Source organism: Hippoglossus stenolepis, chromosome 11 (genome assembly GCF_022539355.2).
Source record: "Hippoglossus stenolepis isolate QCI-W04-F060 chromosome 11, HSTE1.2, whole genome shotgun sequence".
NCBI classification, from domain to species: Eukaryota; Metazoa; Chordata; class Actinopteri; order Pleuronectiformes; family Pleuronectidae; genus Hippoglossus; species Hippoglossus stenolepis.
In genome coordinates this window covers 10,420,084-10,432,379 of record NC_061493.1, presented here as the reverse complement: position 1 = coordinate 10,432,379, position 12,296 = coordinate 10,420,084, and the positions used below count along the sequence as shown (strand labels likewise).

Sequence of the window (12,296 nt, the reverse complement as noted above, 5' to 3'; positions counted from 1 at the left end):
ACAATTAAAACCTTATTGTTAGGCTTCTTATCAAAAGCTAATACTTCAGGTAACTAATGAATCACAATAAGAAATGCCAGTTAGGTTATAAAGTACAGACATCTAAAGAACATGTGTAATTAAAAAAACAGGTAGTTTTAAACTAACGTTGATATATATGTGTGAATGTGCCATTTAATACAGTTTAGAATATAAATATTGGCTGAGGTACATTCAGTTCTGATGTCATTTGCATTACTATAAGGAGACTTGAACTGAATACCACCCCTCACTAGAATTTGTCAAAATATTTAAGCCATAGCTGACCTACATTGAAAAGACTCGCACTGGAAGTAATTTGTGTTAAGGGTTCTCAGACCTTTATGATTTGATGGAAAGGACACACTTCATCAGAAGTGGTGAAATTGCACCACAGAGTAGAGCTGACCTGTCCCCGAGCAAAATCTGATATTTAGAAGTAAAATATAGACTCAGGGTCTGACTGAATTTGTGATGGAGCTGACACCATGGACTCCAGTGCTGTGAATCTTCACAGACTCAGAGACTCGGTCAATGTATTGACTTCCAGTAGAGGTTCCACTAATTTTGTATTAAAGGATCTATTTCCCTCTCGATGTGGTAGTTGCAAAGCATTTCATGTAAAGTGCACGTTACATCCATCAAAGCTCAATTGTAAACCCTGACAAGAAATGTCAGAATATCTACTGTTGAGCTAAGTGTTGGACGTGTTTGGTGTAGATTTTACTTTAGTATTGCAGATTAACGAATTAACCTACTCTTAGTTTTTTCTTTAAAAATATTATGCAGTTATTGTCCCCTGCACCTTTTGCTAGGAGTGTTCTGTTATGCTGCTGTTGTCATTGGTATTGCAGTGCTTGCACAGCGCATATACTAATATTTCCCCTTTAAATACCATGTGATTCACACACTATTTTCTTCATTTTGTTTCAGACATAAAAAAATCTCACATGCTGTTTTAGTGTAGTAAATATTGGATGCAGTTAGTGGCTGAGTGTTAGTTAAAGCTTATGTCAGGATAGAGAAAAACAGTTATCTCCACCTATAACACAATCAACCTACTTTAATAATCCAAAGACTGATAATGTTATTGATGCCTCACTTAATTATTTCCCTAACCTGTAGTAAACAGTTTTATATTCACAACCTAAAATATGTTGAAGTGAAAAAAGGACTATCTGTCTTTATATTATTTAGGTGAATAAGAATCTTTTTAACTTGATTTCAATTGGGTTCAGATTCACAGATGTTATATCCAGCAAACTGCAGTTGCAACACACATACTTCATCATATTCTCTCTAGTCTGTTTCTATCCAATTATCCTTTGCCACCCCACTTTTTAATACTCCTCTCCTGCTCTCCACATCTTCCTGTCCTCTTTCCTTTCCTCTCCTCTCCCCCCCTCCCCTTAGGTGGAGAGGTAGCCACCCCCAGGTTGACTCAGTATTTCCATGGCAGCCTGTCAGGTCTGACGATCCGACCAGGCCGGATTGAAACCCAGAAGGTTATCTCGTGTTTGCAGGCCTGTAAAGAAGGACTTGATATCAACTCCCTTGAGAGCCTGGCTAAGGACATAAAGGTTTGTTGGAAAAAAAGGAGACTGGGTTACCAAAGAACACACACACACTCCACACACACACTCCACACTTTCAGCCTCAGACTGGTTGTATTGTAGCTTCTTACCATCCTATTGGCTCTGTTGAAGAAGACAGCAAATTCTCTTCAGGGTTCATGTGTCACCTTCTGTCCCGTTAAAGCTGTCAAGGCTGTTGTCGTTTGCTAAGAAACATTTCCTCATTAAGCCCAGATATAAATCATGTTGAGTTGTATTAACACAAAAGATTTTTGTGTTTGTGTTCGTGTTTCCAGTTCCATTTCAACCCTGCCCAGTCTGTGCTGGTTGTGGAAGGAGAGGATGTGGACAGCATCAACACAGCCATGACCAAGGTCTCCTACATCAACTCTCGCCAGTTCCCCACCGCAGGCCTCCGGCGGCTGCACATCACCACCACAGTGCAGTGAGTACACACACTGGAAATTAACTCAATCCCGCTTTACAGACATTCACTCAGTTCCACATGTTCACATCTGCCAAGCCACTACAGTAGTTGAGTCTGTCTCTCAGTGTGTACGTGTACACACTGATTGTCTATATTGACCTTGACTCGGTGCAAGTTATGTCTCTCTGGTTTTTCATTACCAGGCTGTACAATAACTAAGGTGTATGTGCTTTAACAAACAACACATTTCAGTGTCACCTTTGCTTCATGCATTGAGTTGGCTGTTGTGAGGCACAGGGACCTGCTTGATGTGCCAAACAGCTTTCATATTTAATGTGTCATGAAGGGCCATACTGTTTTATTTCTATCTCTTTGTGTTTGTGACAGACAGAGAGAACTGTTAATGCTGTGAATGTACTGGTTTCCAATTCAAACTTTTAACCCCAAACAACACACATCTTGCTGAAGGACTAAGAACACACTTTCAGCAAGAGTGAAAGTCTGAGGGAGTTGTCGGGTTGTTAAATAAAAGTGCAAGGTCTCTTAACTGTCCCTTGAACACTAGTGTGAAATGTTCTATACAAAATACATAAACCATGTTGGTGACAGAGGAGAAGTGGATGATAACATAAGTTACAAACAGCCGGAGGATTGGTGGCGCAGTAAAGTTAAAGCTCTGTCGGATGTGTTGTGTTTCTCAGAACTCCCAGTGAGGGCGGATCATTAGAGAAAAAACTATTAAACCTCTGAAGAGAGCATCTGGCCATTAAAGAGATTCAACCTGCTGCTGATTGGAACCCACCATATTGCTCCAGTCTTCTTTTGTTTTCTGTTTGCTCTCTCTCTCTCGCTCTGGTGTGGGTGAAATCTACATTTGCTCCATAAACAAATTTAAAATGACTGAAAGAATTTATTCAAATCGGTGTCCTGCCGTGTCCTGGTAGTTTACTATGATAATAATAACTATAATAACTATATTTATAGAGCTCTTTTTAACACAAAGTACAAAGTGCAGCACAACAAGAAAGCAAATGGTTAAATGGTTCTCTAATGCTACCATCAAGACAAAAATGTCAAGGGAAAAATGAAAATCGAATGGAAATGCAATCATAACTTATCTTAAAATCATTTTCTTGTACAGCTGGAGTGGTTATTTTCCTCTTTATGACAAGTTTTACACATACTGTTTATAATGCAATTGCATCGTAAACACAGCACCTTTAACAGTGGAGCGAGAGAGAAATTAAATGTTTCATCCCACTAAACCGTTATATTTTTTGTATACGTGTGTGTGTGTGTGCTCGTCCACGTGTCTCACAGTGTGTACGTTTAGCGTCTGCTCCCGTCCACACACCCGTCCAGTGCCTGTTCATTTTGTAGAGCAACAAACGCAGGCAGGTGAAATCAGTTTAGTTGTGCGCTGGTCGATAAAGTGAAACGAGCTGAAGGAGCAGCGGTGGAGTCTAACTCTGAACAACACTTCACAGCTCCCCTGGAGATAAAGACTGATACGTCCACCTTTACACACAGCACATACAGTCGGTTGAATCTGAGGAAAAGGAGATAATGTGTTCTCCTATTACACATTGTGGATACTTTAATCTCTGATATGTGATATCAGTCAGGTCTCGTTGGATTGTTTACAATACAAAACAAACCGAGAGGCAAATTCCAAATGAGCTGTATACATGTCCTACATCAACTTATCCCACATGGCTCGGGGGAAAACGTGTATTTGTAATGTCAGATTTATATATAACAGTAACAGTACAATAACAGAATATAATGACGTTTAGGAAATTGTGAATATTGTCATAGTTGCATGTTAACCTACTCATTGTCGCCTCAGAAGTTATAATCATTTACAACACTTTTTTCAGTCATAGAGATGGATCCTAAATTAATACATAGTTCGTTCAAAGTTTGGACAGTTTTCTTTATTTCTCTGTCTCTTCTTATCGGTTTAATGTAGGAGGGGCTCAGTAACAGAAGGGTGATGTCACACACCGTACCTTTTTGTACCAATCAGGATCTATCAACATTTCTTTTCTAACCTGAAAAAGATGTCAAATGGAAAACATAGCCTTGCATATGATACACTTTGCTGTTTTACTTGTGGGCCTTTCCAAATTGCTGAGATGTCAGCGAGCTCTGGTTAACACTTCACTACCAAAAATCACTTCTTCCTCCCTCTAAAAACAGTACTTGTCAAGGCCAGTGCAGCACAACTGTTTTTTTGGAAAGGGGCACAAGAAGTGAAAATAGCTGTTTTATCTGGGTTAAACTAATATACTTTAAACAGGTGGTATTGGATCAGTAAGTAGATTTGTACCTAGTTATTTTTAAAGTACCGGAGGCATTTCCGATGCTGGTATGGGTTTTTGACCTTCTCTAAGTTTAATTACATTTTGAGGGTTGTTTGATCGCTTTCCATCAAACGCTTCATAAATAAAACCCAAAGATTTACCTCTGATCGTTGCTTGTTGGATGGTGACTACAGCAATGACACTGACAACCTATTTCCTCTGGAAGCTTGTGACTTAATGCATCTTTTATTGCTCCTGTCCAAAGTGTTGTGTCACAGGTGGCTGACCTGAGAGCTCATAAGTCCTCAGCAGAAACACTTTAGATTAGGATTGTTAAATTTAGTGCTCGATGTCTCCGTCCTGTCTCTGGCATGGATATAAGATGAACCTTGAGAGAGTCTCCACTCTCGCCAGATGAGAGATCGTGACATGAATTTCAAGACCTGGACTTATCATCTGTTCCCTCTCATATGCTTCAATACTGCGATATTTCAATTGCTGCCTGGGTGTGAGCTGTAAGGAGAATCTTCTCTGTCGACAGAAAATATATTCAAGTGAGAACTGTGAGAGAGTTTTTGACCATCCTCGTACAGTAAATGTGTTCACCATGAGAACAGCTTGACTCACTCCTCAGATACTCCCTTCACTCCGAGCAGGACCCAAGGTCAGGTTATAGATAAAGGGCCAAGTAGCAGTACATTGTAGTGTCTACACTCACGGACTTTCATATTTAATTCAGATGCCCAGACAGAGAGGCACCAACTCCAATTCTTCTGCGTATTACATCAGGTTCTAGACCTAAAGTTTAGGTATGCATGCTCTCGTGGATGTGCTGTTGGGATGGGTGACGCAAGATGAGGGACATAAATTGGGATGCTGTGGGAGACCTCTTCAGACTTGGGGGTGAAAATTGCCTCAATGTGACTGTATTTGCATTTGTATAGTGATCGTCTTCTGGTCTCCTTGATGCATCAAGCCTACATTAAAACCGTCTGCATAAGACATCAGCTGCTGCCTGAGTTCTCCTTTCACCAGCTTCCAGAAAACTTCCATCACAACAACTACTGTGGCTCATTAATTTGACTTATTTATTCACCAGTGTGAATGAAACCAAAAAGCCATTCTCATCAAACAACTAAATGAATGTTTTTGTCCTCATCAGACATCTTAATATGAGCTTTGCCAAAGTTATAAAGAGTTTTGGTTGTTTCACATGAGGGATGTTTGTTTTCATCCCTGCTCTTCTTACTGCTCTGTAGTGGCCAGTTGCAAGGAACATAATAGTAACAGGGATATTACATGATAAAACTAAGGATTCATGCAAGTTTTAAAATATTTTCAACAAACAATGTATTTTTATATTTTATGTTTGTTATTTGTGACAAAAAATAGCTCAAATACATGAGATTTAACACGACACAAGTAAAGCTAAATGAAGACATACATTAGAAGTGAAGTAGTGACCTCTCTTCTCGTCTCCCGTGTGTGTCAGGTGTTTCGGGGAGGACACGTGTCTCTCCGTCCCGGACGTCAAGGCAGTGGTTATGGTGCTGCCGCCCAGTGAACCGAGAATCACAATTACAGGATCTAATCGACTCGTCAGGCCTGCCGCTGACCTGCAGGGCCCGCTGGGTGTGGCACCCTTCAAGGAGCTTCACATCACCAGCACCGTAATGAAGGGAGGCAGCTTCGGTGGATGTGAGTGGAGAGGCTGCGGCACCGGCTTGTTACGATGCTCTCATGTCATAATGTTCCAGTTAATGTGTGTCGCTGTTAATGAACCAATTTACTCTTTGTGAAAAGATTTTTACAGTCTTTTCTTCAGCAAACTGCACATTCAAATCCCTGTTGCACATATTCCCATGCTCACAGTCCATAGGCCGGGTGTGATGGAGGTGATGCACAACCTGGACTACTGTGACATCCTGGTCATTGGAGAGGAGCTGAGCCCCGAGAGAGAGAGTCTGGAGATTCATCACAACGCTTTGTTGGGAAAACATCTGGACGCCACCAACTCCACCTCTGGAATTTCAATATATGGTAGAAAACTTCCATGCTCATTTTACTGTACATGTGAACAGGAGATTCACCACATTTTCTCTCTGTGTATTACACCAACATGGCAGTTTGTGTAGCAGTCAGTATAACATGTCTCCCCGTGTGTTACAAGGTGTGGACTCCATGGCTCACTATGAGCAGGCGCTGAGGCAGGTGCGCTACAGGAACTGGCGACCTGCCACTCTGACTGAGCGAAGGTTCAGACTCACCTGCTCCGAACTCAACGGGCGTTACACCAGCAACGAGTTCAACTTGGAGGTCAGATTGATGTTCTTCCTTTTTCCTCGTGCACTATTTATTCCTCCATTTGATCTTTGTTTTCTTGTTTCTCTTATTAATTAGCTTTTCTTTTTTTTTTACATTTTATTTATTCATGTTTCGTGACTTACCCAGCTTCTGTTTTCCGACGTTAATGTCTCTTTGCCGTGTCGCTGCAGGTCGGTGTTCTCCACCACTCAGCGCCTGTGGAACATGTCAATCATATGGCAGCCCAGCCTCAGTACATGAGACCTGTCCATCACCCACTCATGATACACACTCCAAACTCACACATGTCAGGTAAGTAACAAAAGTGACTGCAGCAGGTCCCACTGTCTTTTCTGTGACTCGCTGCTGAGGAACAGGGCAGTTTTTATGTTTAACAAATACATACATTAATGGATGAGCTGTTTCATCACCAAATCTTAGCTGTGAAATTTAAGGGTAGAGTTGTATTGTTGAATTGGTAACCATAACAACAAAAGTAGGATTACAGCTGTAAGAGATAAAATTCTATTCAAGGCTCAAACCTTAAGCAAAAGGATTGTACAATGAAAATAAGGCATTAAGAATTAGCTTTATTATCTAATACTTGAATGGCACTCAGTAGAGCACATACAGTTCCCTTATGAAACCTGCAATAATCCCACTGTTTTGGTATAATCCTGCTAACAAACTGACAGACAAACAAATGCAGATGAAAACATAACTTCCTTGGCAGAGGTCAAACTAAACGGAGACCTTCTACTTCTCTTCTTCTCGTCCAGGAGCCGCGCCACCAGCAGCCACAGCAGTGATCGTGGTTTGCATCGCCGCCCTGGTTGTGATTGTGGTGATTGGTGTGTACAGGATCCACGCCACGCATCAGGAGGGGTCCAGAGAGGACGAGGACGAGGTCAAAGACCCTGAGGTGGACTGGGACAAGTCTGCCCTCAACATCACCGTCAATCCCATGGAGGTAACTCAGAACCTGTTGACATTTTTGGCTGTTTCTTTAATTGTCTTCACAATGGACCATGTCACCAAATCTGACGTTTCTGATACTGTTTCCCTCTGATTTTTCTTAACTCTCTGGAATTTGTTGCAAGTTGCGATAACCAGATTTAGGATTTTTAACTAAATCACTCTGTTCTCTAGAACATGAGAGGAGCTCAAGCTGTGGACGAGGAGGTAAAAGAAGAGAAGCAGGTGGAGGAAGAGGAGGAGGAGGACGAAGAACAAGGGTTGACGAGTGCTGAGTCAGACAACAGTGACGAAGATGAAGAGGAGGAAGAGGAAGAGAGAGAGGAGATGAAGAAGAGGAAGCAGAGGGGAAGACTTGAGTGGGACAGTTCCTCCATAACATACTGATCACACACACACACACACACACACACACACACACACACACACACACACACACACACACACACACACACACACACACACACACACAAATATATACCTACATATACACAACAGTCTCTGCAAGTGTGTCGCTCCGAAGTTGTTATTTTTAATGAAACATCACCCTCTGCTGGACAAAGTCAGAAGAACAGAATCAGCTGCTGCCTCTCAGCGTCTGTATGCACATGAATTAAGATTCACATCACAGTCAGTGAGGCAGAACAAAATACATCAGACAAGCACAGCCCTTTCATTAAGTGTGCAGAATTAGTCAGAGTTTCACTGATAACACTGAACCTCAAACTCGCAAACGATCAAGAGTGAAATCTGAAAAATGGCGACACGAGGATGATTTGAGCTTTTACGTCCACATTTAATATTTACAGTTACGTGTGTCCTCAGATTCGTTTTGTATTGGTTCCTCTCTAAAGAGATTGTCAGCAAGACGGCGAGTTATTAACAGATTTAACAGCGAGATGTATCCCCGTACATATCCATTGATAAATGTATCCATTAAACCTTTTTAATAGAATTCCTTCAGCCTATTTAGTAGAAATAAAATAGCTGTATTGTCACTAAGTGTATAACCTCTGTTCTCATCGTTAACTCGACATCTGTAACACTTTTCTGTCTCTAACATGTGTGTGATCAGTGCTTTCACCAAACACATCACAGTGCTGTGGTTCTGTGGCCTGGAGACAAGAGAGAAATCTGCATCTTTTACATTAATATTCCACATTAATCCTGATTTACACACAAGTCAAAGATCAATTATTGTCTGTTTAAAATATATTTTGCATTTGTGTCCTGTACCACTCCGGTGGCCTCATGTAGGGGGAGATCGGTTCTCTTTCTCTTTCAGCAGATGAAATGTTGTGACTATTTACTATTGAAATCCACTTCATGAAAACCACTAACCCTTGTTTTTAATTCCATTCAAACAAAGCCTTCTATGCAGTTAAAGATCCAGTAAAACCAATTCACAGACACTGAAAGTCCAACCATTTAGACTTTTAGAGAATCAGTGCCTGACTGGACCTTTGTTGCCCAGTATGGGTCAATCTCAAAAATATGCCTGATCTTACACTACCCATAATGCATCTCAGTTGGACATCCCTGCAGCTTAAAACGTCAGTATAGTGCAGACCTGTAGCAGAGCTGAGACGATGTGGCTTCTTGATGTGACATGGCAAAGTTCCTCTTCTTATCATGGATGGATTTTCAAACCACTACCCACGTACCCAAATACTACACAGGCCCTTCAACCACGCAGCATATGTCACTTTAAAATTATATTTATTTATTTTTACATGTTAAGACAACAGTAAGTGTCAGATACAGTTTTAACACAATGAAAATGTATAATAAAATGATTTCATTTCATTTACCAAACATTCAAACTATTTCATAATCATGCAACATTTCATCCAATATTTAAAGACGTAGAAATACTTGAAACTTTAAGAATATATTGCCTAATAATAAATCTTACAGCCAAGGGACTCCATTGGCTCCAGGACTCTGAGCATGTGCCCAGATGTGGTAAACCATCATTGCATCAAGTGTCCATCAGAGTCAGGACAGTTTCATGGACAAACTGATGACATCTACAATTCTGCATATTTCCAACCAATTACTACAGTCTACATCGTGAACCCCGCAAATTCAGAGCTTTATTTTCCTCTTTTTGCCGCTGATATGCAGATATCAGATTGTTACCATGGAAACATCTGAGGGGGGGGTTAATGCTTTAATAGTCCGTCTTTATTTTTGTGAAACGTCTAATTTAGAATAAACGCGGATCAAAATTTAGACGGATGTGTCTGACAGAGTGTGAATCAGAGGAACTTTGCTAAATGTTGCTGGAGAAGAGAAGCAGAGTGATTGTTTGTTTTACTGGCGTCCTCGGTCCTGCACAACTTCCCCAGAACCATGAGCAGAAATTTCACTGATACTGATTCCATCTTGTACCATTCATCATAACAGATTTAATGAAAGTTCATTCCTCTCCATGCCGGTATCGTCCCTCTGAGCTCTCTCTCTCTCTCTAACTGGTTTGTGTCCTCCCTCCCTCTGTCGGCCTTTGAGAACCTGTGGTTGTGATGTCATCATTGTGAAACAACTGCCTTGCTCCCTTTGTCATATTGTGCTTCTGAAAGATTAAAGAGAAAAAAAAAATAAAGATTCTTTTACATATAAAAACAAACCCTGTAAAAATGTTCAAGACAGTTATTTTATATATCCGTTTCTTTTTCTTTTTGTAAACAAAACGGTTGGGATCTCTCTCTCTTTAGTGGTCGTCCCACTGCTTTCTGTATATTGACCAATAAAGACTTGTTTTAGACTCTACGGCGCCTCTCGCTCTTCTTTGTACAGTAGACGTCTTGAAATGACTCACGGTAAATTACATAATTGATAAACTGTCATCGTGGAAGCTGGCGAGCTGCCTGGGTTCCTCACATGCTGGAGCTGACGGGGGTTTTACATAATGAGCTCACACAGACAGAGAGCGGAACAATCTCCATGACATCCATGCATTTGTTCACACTGTTTGTTTTTCTGGGCCAAAAGACTGAAATATTTATACAACAGTTTATGAGAAATTCATATTTGAAGCCTCATTGTGCTTAATCCCACAGCCATAGACAATAAAAGAAGATTTTCTAAACCATTTAACAAAATGTTTTCTGTCGTGTCTGCCCTGTTGTACAACTGAACACCAGTCACTTCTGTGTACTCACATTTGGCTTCTCTGTAAAACCTTTATTAGAGCAGTAAAAAACACTCAAAGGGAAAATCTGTGTGTGAATGAAATTAGCTGTTTAACCGTGAAGGTGGACACTTTCCAAAGGATCCCAACTAGCTCTGAGGTTAGATGCAGAAAGAAGACAAAGAATAGAAACATACATTTTAATCAGGAGAGACGTTAGACCCCTTGTGATGTCATCAAGGTTCGAAAGTGGGCGTGGCTGTGCACAGTATATGAAACCTCAGGATGGTTGATGGATCTATAGAGAGCAATGAGGATCTGAATGAGATGAGTGGAGACTGATGACTGAGGAGGAAGAGGAGGGTCGCAGAGAATCACTGAAATAACACCTGACAGCACCAGAGAGGAGAACAGATTCAAACTTTGACAGCAGCGACACAATTGGCTGATTGAGATCATGGCCAAATCTGATTGGATTACAATAAACACCCAAGCTGATTAGAGGCAATGAGAGTGAGGGAGAAAGAATGAATGAACGGGTCATAGAGGAAGTCTTCCTCATTAAACATGTGCTAAACTTCTTCTCTGTTGTAAATTGATTAATTATTATTAGTAGCAATCCACAGGTTCACTTACACATTATAGACAATAATTAAAAGAGTAACTGAGTGCAAGTAAATTGTGTTAAACCTCCCGTCACAGATTCAAATATTTTGATTTCAGAAACCGTCACAAACTTAAGTTTTGAGGAAATAGACGGTTTTATATAAGCTCATGCAATATTGAAATATTTGCATTTAATGATGTAGCATGATGTAAGAATGTGGTGAGTCCTGTCATGAGGAAAACGATTCATTCTCCACAGTGAAGTGTGTCTTCAGAATTGTCACCGGTGATGTTATGGTTGAATATTCAAAACACATGAAACTGGAACAATGAGCAGATGTGTGTGTGTGTGTGTGTGTGTGTGTGTGTGTGTGTGTGTGTGTGTGTGTGTGCGTGTGTGTGTGCATGTGTAAACACACACAGAACAATCATTTTAATTTCTAAGATCATATAATATTAGATGTGACAGTGTGACTTCACTGGTGTCTCTCCTGTATTTAATCCACACACAACAAACTGCAGTGAAGAGTATTTCTCCTTCTGAACCGTTCCGTCTGTCAAACATCCCATTACAGACATTTGATGTAAATGAATTCAGCTGTTTTTCTCTGAGTTCATCTCTTAGATTCTCTGACTTTTCACTTCTCAGACTTTGCAGCTCTGCTCGAAGCAGCACTGAGTATTCATGTCGACACTGTGCAGCTCCCCGAGGACGTGAGAAACACAATCAGCTAATTAGCAGCTTATTGGGCCTTTTTAACTGATGAGCGCCGCATGTTCAATACCACTCTAATGGACCCGATGTGACTAACTGCTAATAACTTTGTTCAGCTTTTTACTTGACTGGTTTTCTTCGGTTGTGGAATCTCGTACTTGAATCTCTTATTATTCTTTTCTTCTTCATTTTATTTAACCAATTATGATCCAATCAGGATGATTCACTGTGTATTCAC

General features: G+C 40.6%; 1 protein-coding gene across 3 annotated transcripts in view; it reads left to right on the top strand.

Annotated features, from left to right (window-relative positions):
* The window catches only part of clstn2a (calsyntenin 2a), a 134,157-nt gene extending 123,781 nt beyond the window's left edge, over positions 1 to 10,376 (top strand). Inside the window, exons 11-19 of one of the 3 annotated variants that reach the window (XM_047342056.1) lie at positions 1,432 to 1,598; positions 1,889 to 2,037; positions 5,818 to 6,023; positions 6,198 to 6,365; positions 6,496 to 6,641; positions 6,821 to 6,941; positions 7,409 to 7,599; positions 7,779 to 7,992; positions 8,037 to 10,376. In XM_047342056.1, the coding sequence (XP_047198012.1) occupies positions 1,432 to 1,598; positions 1,889 to 2,037; positions 5,818 to 6,023; positions 6,198 to 6,365; positions 6,496 to 6,641; positions 6,821 to 6,941; positions 7,409 to 7,599; positions 7,779 to 7,991 (1,361 nt within the window). In that variant the 3' untranslated portion in view covers position 7,992; positions 8,037 to 10,376. The other 2 variants (XM_047342055.1, XM_047342057.1) reach the window with 2 other exon arrangements.
* Positions 10,377 to 12,296: the final 1,920 nt, after the last annotated feature.